Genomic DNA, 20,645 nt, shown 5'->3' on the forward strand with positions numbered 1-20,645 from the left:
AAATTAGACATAAAAATGCCCAACAGTCCAATTAAGAAATGGGCTATAGAACTAAACAGAATTCTCAACAGTGGAAGCTCAAATGGCTGAAAGACATTTAAGGAATTGCTCAATATCTTTAATTATCAGGGAAATGCAAATCAAAACCACTCTGAGATATCACCCTACACCTGTCAGAATGGCTAAGATCAAAAACACAGCTTATGCTGGAGAGGATGTGGAACAAGGTCAACTCTCCTACACAGCGAGTGAGAATGCAAGCTTATACAGCCACTTTGGAAATCAATATGGTGCTTCCTTAGAAAACTGGGAATCAATCTCCCCCAAGACCCAGCTGTAGCACTCTTGGGCATATACCCAAGGAATGCTCAATCATACCACAAGGGCATTTGCTCAGCTATGTTCATATCAGCATTGTTTGTAATAGCCAGAACCTGGAAACAATCTAGATGCCCTTCAACTGAAGAATGGATAAAGAAAATATGGTACATATACACAATGGAGTACTACTCAGCAGAGAAAAACAATGACATCATGAGGTTTGCAGGCAAATGGATGGATCTAGAAAAAAATCATCCTGAGTGAGGTAACCCAGACTCAGAAGGATGAACATGGTATGTACTCAACTCATAGTAGGATACTAGATGTAAAACAAAGATGACTAGACTGCTACACAACTCCAGGAAGGCTACCTAGAAAATAGGACCCTAGGAAAGACACAGGGATCACCCAATGACAGAGAAATGGATGAGATCTACATGAACAACCTGGACGACAGTGGGAGTAATGAAGGGCAAGGTTCAAGGGAAAGAGAGCTTAGGGGAGCAGGAGATCCCAGCTGGATCAAGAACAGAAAGGGAGAACAAGGCATAACAGACCATGATAAATGATGACCACATGAGAACAGGAAGAGGCAGAGTCCTGAAGAGGTCCCCAGAAATCCACAATGATACATCCTCTGTAGACTCTTGGCAGTGGTCGAGGGAGGGCCTGATCTGACCTAGTCTAGTGATCAGATGACTAAACACCCTAGCAGTTGTCTTGGAACTCTCATCCAATAACTGATGGAAGTTGATGCAGAGATCCTTGGCCAGGCTCCAGGTGGAGCTCCAGGTGTCCAATTGTCAAGAGAGAGGAGGGACTGTAGGAGTGTGAATTGTTGAGACCGGGATTGGAAAAGCACAGGGACAAATAGCCAAACGAATGGAAGCACATGAATTATGAACTAAGGGCTGTGGAACCCCCAGCTGGATCAGGCCCTCTGGATAAGTGAGACAATTGAGTAGCTTGAACTGTTTGGGAGGCATCCAGGCAATGGGACCCGGACTGTCCTTAGTGAATGAGCTGGCTGTTTGGAACCTTGAGCTTATACAGGGACACTTTGCTCAGCCTGAAAGGAGGGGACTGGACGTGCCTGTGCTGAATCCACCAGGTTGTGTGAATCCCCACGGGAGTCTTGGCCCTGGAGGGGATATAGGGGTGGAGGGGACAGGCTGGGCGGGAGAGTCAGAGCAGGGGCGGGAGCGGGGAGGATGGGGGAACCCATGGCTGATGTGTGGAATTATAACACAAATATAATAAATAGAAAAAGGAGAAAAAAAAACACTACTTCCAAAAATGATCTTACTTTAGATGAAAATTTTACCAGAGTAGCTTGTCCTTTCCCAACAAATCTCATTTGTATATATACACCAGCTTATGCCTCTTCTGTACAGCTGTGACATGGGTTGTAGTTTGAGGGGATGCTAGTAGCATGTGACCTAGGAATGGAAATGCCTTTAATCCTGCAAAGGCAAAGAGGATGTTTCCATTTAATAAGTGTGCTGGGCCACTGTCCTGCCACGTGTGCTTTCTGTGACTACCACGTTGATCCAAGGTCCTAGCTATTAGGGTCTGCCTTCTAATTGTCTTCATTTGACTTTGAAACGGACTCCTCTTCCCTTTTGTCCCTTTCTTTTTGTTCCCTCACACTTTTGTGTTCTGGTAGCCTGCTTTCTCACATCAAGATCAGACAATGGCTAGAGCATCCTTGCCTGCTCACAGCCTCCTCTCCAACATGCTAGGAACAGAAGAAGGCATGTGTGTGACAATGGTGATTTATATTCCAAGCTTCACATGATAAAATACTTTGTAAGCTAATAATAATGATTAAGTAAGGGTGAAATGGTTAACAAAACATATATAAACAAAGAAAGTAATTAAACTGTCCTATACCAAGTGCTATGTTGTTAATATAATACTTATTTTAAGCCGGGACCTGAGGTGAAACCAGAAAGTACCATTATGTCAGGTGAAGATCACAACTTGCTGAAAAATAAAAACACTTTTACTCAAATTATTTCAGTGAAAACAAGGAACATTAGTAATCAGACCAGGAAGAGTGTTCTTAAAACTCCATGCCTTTCTTTTCACTTACAAAAGTATCATTTATTTATTTCAGGAAATTCATAATCACAAAATAATGTAAATGAAGAGATTAATGATCATTTTATTGCTCCAAAATTACATTTAAGCACATTTTGTGACAGGATAAATATGTTGTAACCTATATTAAATATGTGTAGTCTCAAGTGCATGTGGGTAACTTTGAGTTCTTTGAAATATAATCTAGTTTAATTTTGTCACTGACTGAGTTTTAGTCTTGAACTTATTTCTGACCACAGTTGTACACAAGATCCCTGTATCTACTAATTACTGCGGGTTAACCTACCCCCTCATTTTAGTCTGGTGTCATACTTGTTGTATAAGTAATAAATAACCAATTTATACTTCACCAAATATGCCAAAATTATACGTTTAGAAATAATCACTACGTGCAGAATCAAGTTGTGCTTGTAAACATTAATTTCTACATTTCTTTCACCATCTTTGTCTATCTTTTAATAGCAAAATGCCTTTTATATTCTAGAATATAGAATTGGACTCGAATGGCGGCAGCTTCTATAGACATTTTTTACAATAGAAACATCTTTCTCCTCTGCCCCTTGCATGGGCAGGTCGATTTTCATTGAAAATGGCTTCAAGCTGGCTCTAATATTTACTCACTTATGCAGGTGCGTCCGTCAGCATGGCGTCTGTACCCTGTATCACACACACAGTGGAAGGTGCCCAGAGTGTTAATACAGCGCTGCTGGCAGCCCCCATTCACCACTGCACATTCATCGATGTCTAGAGGAGGAAGACAGATGGCCAGGATTACAATGTCATTCCAATGTCAACTTCAGAGCTGTGGTACAAATACTTCTTTGATACACAGTATGTGTTATATTGTACAAAAGCACCATCTCTGTTACCACAAATCTATGCTTGTTTGATCCATTTTGCTCCACACCATGTAAACAAGAAGATATAGATGGAAAGGTTATTGAGTTTTTGGTTTGTTTGTTTTGTTTTGTTTTGTTTTGTTTTGTTTTTTGAACAGCAACCATGAACATTGTGATTGTCTCACAATTTACTGTTCCTCACACACTGGCTAATTAGACAGATCTGAGATAAAGGTATTTCCTTGGGGAAAGAAAACTGGAGGAGAGAATTACAATGAGCTGCTCTCTCAGGGCCAGCACACACTAGTAGGTAAACACCTATTCTTGGTCTGACAACACTGAGTAAAGGCAGTAATGGAGTTCAGACCTTGAGTCTCCTTCTCATGTGCTACAGTAGACATCAGGGCAAAGACGGATGACTCAAATGAAACCACAGCTTAGTGCTCTCCAAGAAGCATCAATACGTTGGTCCCACTCGCTTAGCTTCTTGTTCAAGTGGCTATTTCCTGAAACACTGCCTTTGTATAAGAGATTGGTTATTAACTTTTAGAATAAAATGGAAAATAGTCAAGAAAAATTTACAATTACCTGTTTTATTATCAGTAAGAAACACTACCAGGATCCACAAATATGATATTGATTCCTCACTGAAAAATTACTTCATTTCCCAGCACTTAGACTTCCTTGTGCCTCATGCAATAACTACTTACATATTTAAAATTACAAGAAAACAAATTTTAGGCTGTTCATAAATTAAAAAAAAATTCTAAACTTTCTTATTTGGGGGTTTGTATAAGTGGAAATGAGAGCTGAGTGTGATAGTAAGTGGCTGTAATCCCAGAGGTCTGGATTTCAAAGCCAGAGAAACCTAAATTCCAGGTTAATCGAGGCTATATAACTGGGAGGAGAGAAAGGAGCGAGTGGAGAGAGAGGGAAACATCTTTCTGCAAGTTTCACAGTAACAGTCATCTCCTGGCTTGGGGTGTGGATTTCAGGGATAGTTAGATTCTTACTGCCTCTAAACTCAAACCTTCTGGAAAAGATATTTCATGTGAATAGTCTCTGCTAAAATATGAGTCACCTGCCGCTACTGCCTCGACCATCAAGGAAGACACAACACCAGGCTCTTCTTTCAGCGGTTTATTCAGGAACCTTGAACAATCTTCTGACCCCGGGGAAACCCGCTCACAGCCTTAAGTAATCACTGAGTAGCCAACCCTGATACACCACGTGGGCACTACCATTAGGTCCAGGTGCACGGACCAGCCAGATTCTCAGCCTTAGCCAATTAAGGAGTTGTTTATCACAGAGAGCGCTCACCATCATGAAGGTGGAGGGCAGAAGCCGGCGCCATCTTTAAGGTGCGGCTGCACGCAGCTCTCTACAGTCACCCACTGGAAAGTTCATTTGTCCATAAGGAACACAAAAAGCTGCTACAACAATGACTATCACTGCATATCTCCATGTCAAAATCTCAGGATTGGGAAGGAATAGTTGATCAAAGGTAGCTAAAGGGTTTGCATTTACCATGCATTGATTTTTTCTTTTCTCAAATGAAAATGACAGTATATTTTCCACAAATTTGGCATATCTTTTGAAAAATAAAATATTCTGGATGAAGTCCTAATATTTTGAAAGTGATTTTTATTTCAGAGATAAGAATTACTGATGTGTCAAAATGCAAGAATTTTTATTACATTCTGAGTCTGTGGTAACCTGACCGATAGATCTTTTTATATAAAATAATATTAAACCAGAATTCTCTAGTTGTTGCCTATTTTTGTGCAGGGATTTAATAACTATCCAGGTTACATTTTTATCTTTCTGTCTTTGGGGCATTATTCTGCAGAGTTGAGATATAATTCTGAATCTTAACTGTCAACCTCTAGATTAGACATACTTCCAAGATCTTTCATTTTGGACATATAAATAAAACTCTTAAATCCCAAGCATATTACACTTTACATGATAAATGACATTACAACTATCATGAATCATACAGTAACATTTTATATGTGTGTATATATAAATTGAAAAGGGTCTTAAAATATGTAAAAAATATCCTTTTTCTTCTGAGGAGGACAGACAGGTGTATTCCATGATGGACAGGCCTTCTGTTCATGGGGTAGGGTGTTAGAGAATTTTTTAAAGCTTTATTTTTTATTTTATGTGTATATGTATTATCTGCTTGCCTGTCTGTGGATCATGGGCATGCAGTGTCCACAGAAGGCTTCATATCCCCTGAAACTGGAATTACAGATGGTTGTGAGCCTCCATGTGGGAGCTCAGAACAGAGCCCCAGTCCTCTGCTAGAGCAGCCAGTGCTCTTAACTGCTGAGCCGTCTCCACATCCCCTAGACAAAATTGTTTGACCATATCTCTAGGGCTCAAGTTTGTTATAAGAAAGAAAGCCACATAGATGCTACTTGTGTATGACATACATAACTTTAACATAAAGTTTAGTCTGATAACTGCCCCCCATGACTTACTCACAAAGCTTTAATATTTTCTCATCAAATACACAGAGTTCATTAAAAAAAATTAAAACTCACTGGCTATGCTCTCTAGATGTAATGGGTACAGTCTTGACAATGAGCTTTCTATACATAAGCTTTGATATGTTTATATTCTTAGTCCACCTTAAACTATGCACTCTGATGCACACACACACACACACACACACACACACACACACATACACACACACAACCAAACAGCCTCTGTTCTTTGAGTCATATAGTCTTGAGAAAACATATTCTACTGCTGGCACTGATCAGGGCATCATACTTACTTGCTGCAAACTATTTCCTCATCTATAAAACAAGCTGATAAGGGGGTTCATGTGTACCATGCTATGATTTATGTATTCATTTTATCTTGTTCATGCATGACATCCTGGAATAGATGGCTTATTCTTGATATCATATGTACATACCAAACAGCAGGTCATTTTGTGTCATTAGCTACTAGAGTTAACAACATAAGATCCTGAAGTGACACTATGGGACAGAAGAAGAGAACAATAGAATTCAGAGGGGGAACTGTTTGGTTTACCATGAGAAGCTGGGGGTGGGTGGGGGCGTAAAATGAGAACTGCCTGGAAGTGATGGGCATTCAAAGTTGCAGCAAATGTAATGGACACATTTAGATCTGTCAGGCTGGGCAACATGCTTTGAAAATGAAATAAAGTTGAAAATAAGCCCCCAACCTCCTTTCATTAGTTGGATAATGGTGTGTTCCTTGTCTTGGTTCACCACATAGTCTTGGGCAGGTTGAAACATAGCAGCCTGAGTTCACACAGCAGCCAAGCAAACCTATTAAAATTTAAAAACTCAATCATTTCTGAAGTGCCACCAAACACTAAGATATTGGTTTGACTTTTTCCTTTATTATCCTCTTTTAGAAGATAGCAACTTTGCTAGTTGTTCTGACATTGTGAAATCAATAATTCTCAAACCTGAATGGATATTAGAACCACTTGGCATGCATTTAAAAATGCCGATGCCAAGGTTCCACTTGAGTCTGATTTAATCAGTCTTCTTATTAGGTCTGGGAAAGAAAACAGTGTTAGAAAGCATCCTGAGGGGTTCTAATGTGCAGCCTGAGCCAGGATCACCTGGTGTAGTTAAGGCTTTAATTACCCAGAGATGTTGTTAAAGGTAGAAGCCGATTCTCTGCCTCTGGGGCTTCCAGTTGAGATCCTGCATACACAGCTAGACTCAAGGTGATCTGGATACAGTTGGCATGGGGGTTAGAAGGAGCAAGCATACAGGTAGTCCTGGTCAACCACACATGCCAGGAGGATCATTGGTGTGAAGATCTGACTTAATCACACAGTAGTTTAAGCAAGTTGATCAAATCAGTCCAAATATTTAAATCAGTACACCAATCAAATTATAGGCATATGGATGTGTATATGCATATATATTTACATATACAAACACATACTACAATAATGGGAATTATTCAACATTTTATTACTATTAAACCTACAAATTTGACTTCTGAAATTGTCCATAATAGTCACTCTAATAATAATATCAAGAAAATGTCAGTGTTATTTTTGGTGAAATCTAATCTGCTTCTGTAAAATATGAAGGAAACGTTAGATCTTTTCTACCAGAGTGTGTCTGATTTAGGATGAATCTGAGCTGAGCTGTCATGATGCTAGGCACTCATGCTGAGGCTACCACACGTGATTTTCCTTCCCTCCAGACTCTGCCCAACAGAGTTAAAAACCAGAAATGTCAATATTACATTAAAATGTTATTATCAAGTGTACTTCATGTGAAGAAACAATTTCTCACAAAATTCTCTGAGTTCTGATCTCACATCAGATGCCTACAAAAAGCCTTGCCCTTAGAATTGGAACTCCAGGACACTGCTGGGAACAATGATGAAGTCATTAGAAAATTTTTTCAGTATTATCACTGTGATATGGACCCTGGATATCATACTGTAAGAGACTGTCAAAAACAATCAACTATGTCTGTTGTTTTTCCTTTTAATATCCTTTCTGCTGGATTTACCCTCCAAACGATTTCCCCAGATGGTCACAGAATATAATAGCTTAAAAGAATCCACATTATTATCAAGTGTGCTTTGCACATAAAAGTTCTCTGAGAGAACAATGACCCACTTTTGTTACTGTACAGTCGAAATTGTTTCATGTCATTCTTTTTGTTTAGATTTTGTGACCATTTTCCTGAGAACCAAAGTAAAACAAATCACTCCTCCACTTGCGCCATAATACACTATTTTCAGAAACATGTTGATTGAACGTAAGCAGTGTGGCATTGGTGAGGGAAAGATGCATCCCTCCCTCTACTCCTTGCTACCTGCTGCACAAGAGAGACAGTTGGCCCGGGGTCATGAGAGTGAGAGGGCTAGCCTAGCCTCCCTCTAGCTGCAGCACACAGGAGAGCAGATCCTGAACCTTTCCTGGATAGCACACTAGAGCTGACCCTGTTGAATGGGTTGCTGGTGAGCAGGACCTGAAGATGTGAGAGCAAGAGAGCTGACATCCCCACCCATCCCCACACACCATGTATACCCCTTGTAGCAGTTGGGAAAGAGAGTCCTGTGCTTCACAAAATAGTAGACCTGGCCTGGGTGGTGTGAATGTGAGTGGGCTGGATCTGGGGACCTGAGAATCATAGAACTGGCCCCGCCCCCTGCTTCAGGAGCTTTGTGCTAGGTAGCTGAGGCAGTGCTGCCTAGTGAGGATAAGGGAAATTTGGAGCATGGGCTGACCAACCCAGCTACCACCTAGGCCCAGGACCAGGGCTATGAGTTAGGCCACCCCAACATCCATTGCATCTATGAACTGTTGGAGCAAGTGAAGGGAACAGACCTACAGATCCCAAACAGCAGGATCTCCATGACACAGGACAAACACAGGATATCCAAGAGAAGTCCCAGTAAAATACCATCGTCTATAGCGTAGCAGAAGCCAGACCAATAACTCATGTCAATGAGCACTACCAAGTAAAGATGACTGGACTAAAGAGTAAACTGTGTGACACTACAACTTCCATGATAAGATTCTTCTTGGGTTTTTTATTTGTTTGTTTGTTTTTTTGTTTTTTTGTTTAATTTTTTTTTCTCAAGACTTTGTGCCTTTCCTGGAACTCACTCTGTAGCCCAGGCTGGCCTTGAACTCACAGAGATCCACTTGCCTCTGCCTCCTGAGTGCAGGGATTAAAGGCTAAAACAAAAAGAAATATCATCTTTAATCTGCACACTGCTTTCTAGAAATGTTGGAAATGGATAGTGAAGGGGGATGTTTTCCACTGGCCTTGTTGCTACTAAGTGGTAATCACTCCACATAGTAAAAGTGATTTTGTTTGTAATTCTTTAGTGTGTGATAGGATGTACTAGAAGGCAACTTTATGTTGGACACAATCTGCGAGTTTTCTAGGAATGAATCAATGGATGAATGAATGCTTGGAGTAACTCATGTCATTAAATACCTTGCCACCTGCATTCACCAATGGGTTTTTAAGAACTAGACACATTGTCTCTGTTTCTTCTTTTTACCCTTGCAAGAGATTTTTAAAGTTATTTATATTAGGCTGCGTATGTGCAGGTGCACATGTCACAACACACATGCTGAGGTCAGAGCACACTTGTGCAGCTGGTTCTCTGTGTCTACCCCTATATAGATTGAAGAGACCAAAAACAGTTTTGCAGCATTGCCTAGTAGGACCTTTACCTACCAGGCCATCTTTCCAGCCAAGATACTTGCTTCATTTTACTCACAAGTATCTTTAAAAACATAGGGAACACTTTTGGGCTTATATCCAAAGGACTCTATATCTTCATACAGAGACACTTGCTGATCTATGTTTTGTGAAATATTATTTTAACTAGGCAAAGATGTGTTACATTTGTTTATGCTGTGGAATATTACTTTGACTGTGTAAAGGCATGTTACATTTGTTTTTGCTGCATTTGTTTAATTATGAAAAGATGTGTTGCTGTTTTACCTTGCCTGCTCAAGGGACCTGATTGGCCTAATAAAAAGCTGAATGGCCAACAGCTAGGCAGGAGAGGGATAGGCAGGGCTGGTGGGCAGTGAGAATTAGTAGAAGGAAAAATCTAGGCTCAAGAGAGAAAAAGAGAGAATGAGGGAGAAAAAGAGGGATATGCCTGGGGTCACCCAGGCTGCTGCCAGCTGGCAGACACAAAGTAGAACAGAAAGAAAGATAAAAGGCTCCAAGGCAAAATGTAGATGACAAGAAACAAGTTAAGGTATAAGAGCTAGCAAGAAAAGAGCCTAAGCTAGGCCGAACATTTATAACTACTAAGTTTCCAGGTCATGATTTGGGAGCTGGTTGGTGGCCCAAAAGAAAAAGCAGCCTAGATGTCAATCAACGATGAATGTCTAATGAAATCATGATACATTTATACAATGGAATATTATTCAGCTGTTAGGAAAAATAAAATCTGTAAGTGAATGGATAGAACTAGGAACAACTATGAGTGAGGTAAACCAAGACCCCAAAAGACAAATAGTGCTTGTATTCTTATATGTGGATGTTAGCCTTTAAGCCTTAGATACATGTGTTTCATTTAGAATACCCTCAAGAGGTCAGGTAAGTGGAGGACAAGGGAGGGGAATAGAGCATAGTGTTATGAAGGAATAAGGAGAGACTAGAATAGGAGGATTAGCCAGAGAAGGGTAAAGGAGGACAGGGCAAAGCAGGGAATGTGAGGAGGGACAATAAAAACCCAAGGCCTTTAAAAAACATAGGAAATGTACTACCATGGAAGCCTCCTAAATTTAAACAGAGTCATCATATAGTGGGGAGATGATGCCACAACTAGAAATCTTATGCTAGCAAGTAAAATCTCCTGTGCCAGCAATAGGGTATACCTTGTTGAGTCACCGAGAAAGAAGTCCTGTAGACCCTACCAAGCATCGCAGACTGTTGCTAAGTGTATTGGTTACTTTCCACAACGTGATGGTAAGATTCTGTAGGTGAAGACAGCACTTACTTACTTCATTGAACATGGAGTAATGGAGCTGGTGACCAAATATTAGCTGCACCCCTTCTGACTGGCATTTGTGGTCCTAGGAGGTATCCTGCATGCTACTGGAGGAGAGAAGAAATCTTAAATATCCCCCAGGTGTGATGCTGTCAGCATGAAGCCCAATGGATAGATTAGAAATCCTGCCACATACATGTTCTCCTGCTTGGTAAGTTCCAATCTGCAGAGACGAGCTAAGTTTTCATTGGTCCTTTTGCTTCTAAGAATCAGGATACAGTAAAGATGTAACCAATAGGTATGAAAGAATTGAATGACTCAGAGAGAACCAGAGATAGATCCTGTGGTGTGCTGAATGAGAGTAGCTTCCATCGTTGCATATGTTTGAGTGCTTGGGTCCCAGTTAGTGGAACTATTTGGGAAGGATTAGGAGGTGAGGCTTTTTTTGAGTAGGTGTGTCACTAGGAGTGGGCTCTGAGGCTTCAAAAACCCACACCAGGCCCAGTGTCTTGCTCTCTGCTTGCTGCCTGTAGAATAAGAAGGTGCAAAGCTCTCAGCTACTGTTTGGGCACCAGGCCTATTTCATGACCATGATGGTCATGAACTAATTTCCTAAAACTGCAAGTGAGCCCCAAATTAAATGCTTTCTTTTATAAAAGTTGCCTTGTCCATGACATCTCTTCACAGCAATAGGACAATAACTAAGACGGAGTCTACAGACAGCTCTACCTCCTACTGCTCAGTTAAAGGTTCAAGGATGCCTTTGACTCTTTGAGCATTTGATGTGTATTATTCTATTACTTATAAAGCAAAGCACCTTGAAATACACATGCTGCAAAATGAGTCAGCAGGAAGAAGCTACCAATTCAAATACAGCATATGTTGTCTTTCTAATCATTAAGACAGCTCATGGGATTTGATCAAGGGTAAGTAATTTGCTCTTACTCTTACATTATTTGTTAGAAAAATTATATTTCATGTAGACTTATGATACACAGGTTTGGTGTCATACATATATGTGACAGGAAGCAGAGGTATGGGGATCTTGAGCTAGATGTCAGGTCAGGCTATATAATGAGTGAATTTGAGCCTATCTTGGGCTTTAGAACAAGACCTTGTTTAAATAATGAATTTGAATATTTGTATTTGTGGGAAGCTTGGCTCATCTTGTATAACAAGTGCTAAGAATTTATAAGATGATTTGTATAAAGTCCATGTATATGATGGTGCAGGGCTGGTCACACTGCCTCCTTATAGAGCTTTCTTCTGGCCCTTCCTTCTGAGCTTCAGCCCCAGCTCCTTCTCTTCACTTTCTTTTTCTTCTCTTGGTAACTACAAACCATGGTAGCTTGATGCTCAGATCCGTGCTATTATGAGTGCTGATAATAAAAGAATAAATGCTGGTAACTTTAAGAATACTATTAATTTTCTCTTTCCTGATCTTGCTATTAAAAAAGGGGTTACTTATTTCCTAGCCAGGACATTCACTAAGCAATAAAACCGAGATATCTCAGGAAAAATGCAATAATTTAGGAAAGACATAGGTAGGACCTTTCAGAAATTTGAGAGTATAGAAAAGAGTAAAGTTTAGAGGATTTGTTATTTTATGCTAAGAGTAGAAGAAGAGTTTGCACTTTCATTGACAATGCAATTAGTTTGTTCTGTGTAAAGTGAGTATTAAAGCAGAAAAGATTATGTTAGACATGTTACTGAGACTTGTCCCTGGAGGTACCTGGAGGGTGCTTTTCTGACACACATAGAGATAATGGCTTCATTCCATACACAATGGGCAATGGCAAAGGGAAGAATAGAGAAGTAGAAAGCTGAATCCAGAGTTGTCAGTCAATCACTAGTGTCAAAATATATACGAACATTAACAAAGAGCTGACCTAAGCTACTACTACTCACAGAAATAGAAAGATGTAGGCAGATACAAAAAGACTTCAAGAGCAGACAAGAATGTGACTGAGTCATTTAAGTGGATTTGATGGAAGGGAGCGAGTTAAGGTCAATTGCCTTGAGCAATTGAATGGATGGTTATGGCAGTCACTGAAATAGCACAATAAGAAAACTTTCAATATTAAAGGGATAGTTCGGTTTTGAACATAAATGATTTGATGGGCAAGTGAGATTGAAAACTGAGGATATCTCCTAGGCACCTGAGGATATGGAAAAAGATTAGGAGACAAATATGAGCTGAATTTTCCAGCTACCCTCTGTTGATATGTGTAGGCCTTGAGAATCCATCCTTGACAGTTACCATCACCCACGTCCAATCTAATTCTAGATTTCATTGTAGCAGTCTTATTTTCCATTTCACATCCAATCTACATCTTTCTAGTCTTCACTCTCATACTAATTTAACCTTTGGGGATGATTGGAATGTCCTAATAAATTCTTCCACATGCTTTCTTCCTACTGCATCACACTGAGGTTTGAAATTAAAAAAACAAAAACAAAAACAAAAACAAAGGATCAACTTCACATACCCTAACCTCTGCTGCCAGTTTCTGAGCTTGCAATCCCATTGGTATTTTCTTACCGGCCTTCCCTTATTTTACCTAGTGATTTCCAATTCAACCTGTAGACATCCACCTAAATGCCACAGCTTCCCAGGCTGTAGCTTCCCCTACATCAGTCAAGTCTGTATGCAACACTTTCTGTGAATGGCCTTCTTGAAGTTATTAACTCATCTGTTGATAGAGATTCCCTTGTGTGCTCATTTGTATAATCTCTATGTGGTCCTCATTAGTCACTAAGGCCATGGGGGAAGAGCTCTGTTAGTTTATGTTCATAACGATAATCCCACTATTTGATACATATATGACTCTCTAAATTTCTGATAAATGGATTATCTGTATACAGATAGTAATCCAGACCACAGGAGCAGGATGAGATTACTGTCTTAGAAAACACAGATGAATACTAACACTTAAAGCAGGCTGAGAAAGGTATCCACAGAGTGCTGGTTCTGGTTAGCCTTACCTGTCAATGTGACATATCCTAGAGTCACCTCAGAGGAAAGCCTCAAGTGAACAACTAACTGTAGGGATCATATTAGCCTGTGATCATATTTTGGGGGGACTATCTTGATTGTTAATTGATGTGAGAGGGTCCAGCCTACCGCGGGCTGTGCTGTTCTCGTTCTGTGGGCAAATGGTTCTGGATTATACAAGAAATTCAGCCAAACACAGATAGGAGCCATTAAGTGGTGTTCCTCCATGACTTCTGCTTAAGTTTCTGCTTGAATCCCTGCTTTGATGTCCCTTAGAACTAGCCTGTAATCCAGGAGTATAAGCCAAATAAACTCTCTTCTCTAAGTTGCTTTTGGCCAGAGTGTTTTATCACAGCAACAGAAACCAATCTCCAACAGTTTTCAAGAAGGGCATATAATGAAATAGGAGGAAAGCTAAAAGAGTTTGGTGTCACAGAAGCCAAGGGCACAGGATTTTCAAATAGGAAAATTCTACATAGCAACATCATTTAGGAGCTGGAAAATTCCACAAGATTTAGAGACGAGGATTCTGCCAAAGCCACTTGGGAAGGAACCGGCATTAATAAGCTTCTCACCCAATGACTATTGAACATTTGTTTTCTTGCACCACTGTAAATATGTTGATACACTATTAGTTTATTACTCAACATGGCCTAAACCAAGATGTAGAAAGCTATTTTGATGGAGTAACAGAACCGGGTCAAGATTTCACTGGGTGAATCATGGAAGTCAAGACAAAGGAAAGAGACAGAGAGTTAAGAGACTCCTGGTTTAAAATGTGTCTTAGCCAGTTTATTTCTTCTTCTGAGAGCTCTCTGTTCAGTTATCCATTAGGGAAATGAAAATGACTTTCTTACTCAAGTCAGAACGACTAATACAAAGACAACAAATGCTGGAGAGCATGTGGAGAATATGAACCCTCAAGCACTGTGAGTGGGAGTCACTATGAAAATCAGTGTAGCAGCTTCTCAGAAACTAGAAAAATATCTACCACATAACTCAACTGTATGATACATGAGCATACAGCCAAAGAATTCTTTTTCCCAGTACAGACAGACATGCTCACCTATTTTCATGTGTTCTTTGTTCACAACACTTATAACATGGAAACAGCCTGTAGGTTCACCAAACTAATGAATGCATAATAAAAATTTGGTACCTACATATAATGGAATTTTTCAGGCATAAAGAAAATGAAATTTGAAAATAAATGGATGGAGCTGGTAAATATTATGCCAGGCAAAATAATAAGATAGACAAACATTTCATGTTTCACTCATGTTTAATCTGGAGTACTTGGAAAATTCAGGAGAGTAGACAGGGATCATTTGTGTGAGGCGTAAGAAAGATCTTATGGGGGGAGAGAGTAGAACACAGACAGTGTGAAAGGGAAAAGAAGTAATGAGGTGGGAAGTTTAATCAGGGAGAGACTATGCATAGCTAACACCAAGGATGTTTGAAAAGCTGTAAGGAAACAGTTTTTTCTAAGAGTGCTCTCTCTCTCTCTCGCTCTCTCTCTCTCTCTCTCTCTCTCTCTCTGTCTCTCTGTCTCTCTCTCTCTCTCTCTACTAGTCTGTCTGTCTCTGTCTATCTGTCTGTCTGTCTGTCTGTCTCTGTCTCTCTTTGTCTCTGTCTGTCTCTGTCTCTGTCTTTCTGTCTCTTTTTCTCTCTCTCTGTCTGTCTGTCTATCTCTTTATCTCTGTCTGTCTCTCTCTTTGTCTCTGTCTGTCTGTCTCTCTCTCTCTCTCTCTCTCTCTCTCTCTCTCTCTCTCACACACACACACACACACACACACACACACACACACATTTAACTGAAGTTACCCTACACTTATTATGCTTATCCCTGAATTCATTGGTTATCAAATAAAAAGCCCAGTGACAGGTGGAATACATTCCTTAAGTTTTTGAGTTTTTGTTAGAGGTATCTCACAGACTCTTGCTCTTGGTTTCCCAACAGGATTTGGTGACATCACGTTAGTACTGACAAGGAAGTTTCTTTCTTGGTGGCTAGCTCTCATAGTACTGGAAGGTGTCATGGTGGCTGCAAGATAAAACTGTTAATAACAGCATTACCCGCCTATGATCCCTGTGAATTGTAGTAATGACTGAGATGGCAAAATATGCCCAAATGTTACCAGAAGTAACAAACACTGACTGGATGCAAGACTTGGGGAAACACATGCATGGGCTACATATCTGGCAAAAATCCTATGGTTGAAGCTTACAGGCTCCAGGTGTCAACCTACTATTACTTTGTTAAATAAACATAATACCACACTGCCCTTCAAATTTGTATTGTATCTCTCTATCTCTAGATTAATGCAGCTCTCAGACCCCATTGTAGAAGTTTCTTTGTGCAGTGGATGGCTGGTGGTTGAATCAGAAGTTTACAACAGGTCAAAGTGCAGAAAGTGACTGTGGAACGCTTGGTCACAAAAAGAACATCCATTTCACGTCTCTTCCTCAAGGCTCAAGAGCATTGCAGAAGAGGGCAGGAAAGATGGGGAGAACTGAAAGAAAACTGTGTCTTCTGGGTGCATCAGGACCATGCACTCATGAACTCACAGAAGTGGATGCCTGCATAAAACCTGCAAAGTATCCACCAGTTAACATTCTAGCATGAGATGGGAAGGGTCTCCTGAATCCTTGGCCCTTGCACTGGGGGTGAAAGTCAATTTTCTTGTGGCTTGTGGTAGGTTAACAATGCTCTAATGGATGGCCTCATGCCTAGAAGTATACAGACAGCTCAAATTGGAGTTAATGGATTATTGATGTTTTAAAGATGTTGGAGGGGACTGAAGAGGTGAGGGAATCTGGGAAGAGGTAAAGGAAGGAAGACATATTGATTTTCTTCTAGATCTTAGGGAAGAGACAGAGCCTCTGTAGGCTGACAGCTGAGGTGGCCATCTCCATGGGAGGATAAAATAGTAACTTCAGGCAGTCGGCCAGATAAGCAGAAACACTGAACCTGTGCAGAGTCTACTCCTTAAGAAAATAAATGATTTCATTCTCTTAGTGACTTGTTCTCCTTTCTTCTGGGCCATGGCAACACCATTTATATGCTGGCTAGCAAATGTTGCCTAAGTAAAAAATAGAGATGTGCATGGAGAGAGAAATGAAAAGCCATGAGACATAGGAAAACCAACATGAGGCTCAGAAATTGAAAGCCTGCAGTTGATAGTATGTGTGGGGGATTTTTTCATGGCCAACAGTCTTGTGTTCTGTTTATCTAAGAAGAGGAAAATAGGAAATGGCATAAAAGAGCTGGTATTCTTAGGCTCCTGACAAATCTTGGGCATTCTATCTTACCACTTTTTGCCCTTCTTGAAACCCTGTGAGACAAGAACTATGATAGATTTTAAGATGAAACTAAGTCTCCAAGAAACTAAGCAATTTGTACAATCTTAATAGTAACACATCTAGATTCAATTTAAAAAATTAGACAACTTTGTATCTGTTGCCAACACTTTAAAAAAAAAAACAAGCTCAAGGTTAATGTCTATTAACATCAATGTTTTTTCATAATTCTTGCTTTGCTCATGGGAGAATAGGACAGAATGTTATCTAATATGAACTCTTCTCCCTCATAGGAAATAGCTCTTCCTGTCTGGAAGGTGTTTCTCCACTCATTTGAGTTGTGGATAAGAATGTTTGTTAATTTGTTTGTTTGTTTGAGGTTGAGTCTTACTTTGGCTGGCCTGGGAACTTACTTTGAAGAGCAGGATAGTCTAAAATTCATAGAGATAGAAGTGTCCCTGTCTCCTAAATGTTGGGGTTAAAGGGTGAACTACCACATCCAACAGTGGATTCAAAATCTTAAAACTCAGTCTTAGTGGAAAGTAGATGTTATCTGATTTAGTTTCTACAGTTGAAGTAGAATGAGGTAAGAAAGACCAATCAATAAATAGTGATTTATTGATTCATTTACTGATTTACTTAAAGCTTGTACTCTCTATTTGCCAAGCATGACTTCAGTTCTGGAATACAGTGACCTGGAGCATTAGCTGAAACAGTGGGTCTTTGCCCTTAACAACCTGTGGATCACCACAAAAGCTTTTGTAAAACCTTGCCTGCTTGTCCACCCCACCTCATGGTTTTAGAATATAAGAGGAAAATACAAATTGGCTCTGGTATTGCAACCTTTCAGGAGCTCTCTGGGCTTCCATCCACAATAAATAAGGGCACTTTAAGTGACTGCTTGTGTAATTCCAAACTCTTGTTTGCTTTATGTTTTGGAGCTAATAGTTAAACTGTTTGTTAGTCACTTCCTTAGTTCATCCAGTAAGAATTTCTCCTGGCTATTACCAGAACCCTAACAAGAAATGAAGAATCTTGAACAAGCGAGTGCTACAGACTCCTCCTTCTCTAGGAGCCCCTGCTTAACACCCTAACCTTTAACCTTTGACTTGACTTTTCAGTTGCTTGGAGCACACTGTTTATTCTTCTTAAATCTCTTTCTCCTCCCCGTTCTGGGTTATTATAAAATGGTTGAAGGGGGAAAATCCATAATTGTGGTTTCTCCACCAGAAGAAGAGTCTTTGAAAACATACAAATGCTATAAACAAGATAAATCAAGATAAACAAAGAAGCCTGATATTGACTAATTTAATCATTTAGTAAATTCCACACCTTTTAATATTTGTTCCTCACTATGAGCAGTTAGCTATATCAGTTTATGGCTCCTGCTTCCTCTTTGATGGAATGGGAGCTTATACCCTGACTTATAATTTTGTTCATTCTTGTGTTCTTTCTCTCCATCTTTCCTTATCTGATATTTATAAAAGCTCTAAAAGCTGGATTTTAAATTTACTTTTCTTTGTTCTTTTTCTTTTTTCTTTTTTCTTCCTTCAATGAAATCTCCAAAACGATCAATTTAATTGAAAGTGCACCTTTAAACTATTTAGGATTTAAGCATTTAATTAGAAATCCATTAAAATAATTGTATTCCCTTTTAAAGTAGTCACGTACTGTAGTTAAAATTGACTTCTATTATTATAAAATAGCTCGTATGTAATCTGATGCTATACTACTTTAAATTGTCTCAGAAATATTAGCACTTGCAAATTAAGCTAACTTTTCTGGATGCCATACCTTAAAGTAACTTGCAAAAATTGCCATACTGATGATATTTAAATGTACCAAGTAGAACACAGTAAAGGTTATCTTTCACATCCCTTTTGTTAATCTCAAACAAATAAACAGGGAGAAAATAATTTAGCAGTCTCCTACCCTCACAATTTAAGAACCTTGTAAAAAAGTTTAGCTCTAAAATTTATCTTCTATACAATTATCTAGTGATGGCTTACTAAATGGAATCTATTCTAAAGCAACTGGATGCAAATAAACACTGAACTCCAGTGGTTAGAGGGCAAAGGTAGGGCTTTGTCTGGAGACCAAAGCATCGAACTTTCCTGTTTTCGTTACAAGTTTTACCACAGTAAGACCTAGCCTCCACCCAGTCTGACCCCAGGCTCCAATGTGTTACTGTCTTACTTGTTGGTACTACTTTCTTTCCTTCTCTTTCTCCATGGAGTACATCCTACTTCACTCATCCTCCCTCACTAATTCCCTTTCCCACCCACACACTCATCCAGTATTATCATATCCTCAGTGGAACCCAGAATTCTTTCCCTTGAACCACCCCCTTATCTGCTGTGTCCCCTCTGAATGATGCATAGCTTCCACCAGAGCCTACTTACAATCCTCCAAACAGTTTAGATCGGACTACACTTCTTTCAACGACCTGTGTATGTTTTTTACTATTTTAAACCAGAATAATAATAATAATAATAATAATAATAATAATAATAATAATAAAGCTCTTAGGTTAAAGACAACATGTTTTTATAAAGACTGTGATGGCTATTCTTGGCGACCAACTTGACTACATCTGGAATTAGCAAGCAGTTGGGCATACCTATGAGGGGATTTTCTTAATTGGATCATTTGAGATCAGAAGATCCACCCTAAGCCTGGGCCACACCTTCTGGTCCTGTCCTTTATAAAGGACAGGAAGAAGGAAGTTTTGGCTTTTTGCTTGCTTGTTCTCACTCCTGCTGGCTGGCAAGTTTATTTGTTGGCTTTAGAGCCTGTCTCCTCATGATTTCAAAGATCAACTGAGACATTCAGCTTTGTGGAATGAACAACTATTGGATTCTTGGTCTTTCCATCAGGAGACAGCCATTGTTGGGCTAGTCAGACCACACACACAGCCTGTAAGCCACCCTAATAAATTCCATAGATACATTATATGATTATAGTATATATAATTATGTGTATTATATTCTATCAGTTCTATTCTTCCAGAAAACCCCAAATAATACTAAGACAGGCACAGGATATACATTTTGATTTCCTTTTGCTATGGAGAAATCAAACCAAAGGTACAGAAGCACTCAGAGGCCTCCAACATCAAAATGTAGTGCCACCCACTACTCTGTCCTAGCTCCAAAGTGACCAAGTACAGCACTATTGAACCAGATGTCACCATTCTGCTTGTGTTAATTCTGCATTAAATTATGCAAGATGCAAGATGAACATTCTTAATTTTATTTCCCAAATAAACATACATACTTAGTCTTTACCTCAGAGACAGGTGGCTATGGCCACTGCAAAGACTAACTTAGAAGGTCCCCATGCCTAGTTCTAAGTGACACATGCTTACCACCTTAAAATTGTTAATAATTTTATCTTGAAATTTGCAATTAGTAAGTGAAGTGGGTGATGGACCTTACATATTCTTTCTTCTCCAACTTGCCCTTTGTTCATGGGAGCTGCTTTTGTTCCTGTTATTGGTATCAAAGCCTGGGCCCTGGAAACCCTGACCTGACAGTACACGTTCAGCCATCCACCCTCTATAGACCAATTAAAGATGCAAAGAAATAGTGAAAAAC

General features: G+C 39.6%; 1 protein-coding gene across 6 annotated transcripts in view; it reads right to left on the reverse strand.

The window, feature by feature from the left end:
* LOC118585330 (EGF-like and EMI domain-containing protein 1) overlaps positions 1 to 20,645 on the reverse strand; it is a 739,880-nt gene that overhangs the window by 220,732 nt on the left and 498,503 nt on the right. For 5 of the 6 annotated variants that reach the window (XM_036189742.1, XM_036189746.1, XM_036189748.1 and 2 more), the window contains exon 6: positions 3,046 to 3,168. The exons of the other annotated variant lie outside the window; for it this stretch is intronic. In XM_036189742.1, coding sequence (XP_036045635.1) covers positions 3,046 to 3,168 — 123 coding nt within the window. The remainder of the gene's footprint in view (positions 1 to 3,045; positions 3,169 to 20,645) is intronic. 6 annotated transcript variants of the gene reach the window in all.

The sequence above is a fragment of the Onychomys torridus genome, chromosome 6, assembly GCF_903995425.1.
Source record: "Onychomys torridus chromosome 6, mOncTor1.1, whole genome shotgun sequence".
NCBI classification, from domain to species: domain Eukaryota; kingdom Metazoa; phylum Chordata; class Mammalia; order Rodentia; family Cricetidae; genus Onychomys; species Onychomys torridus.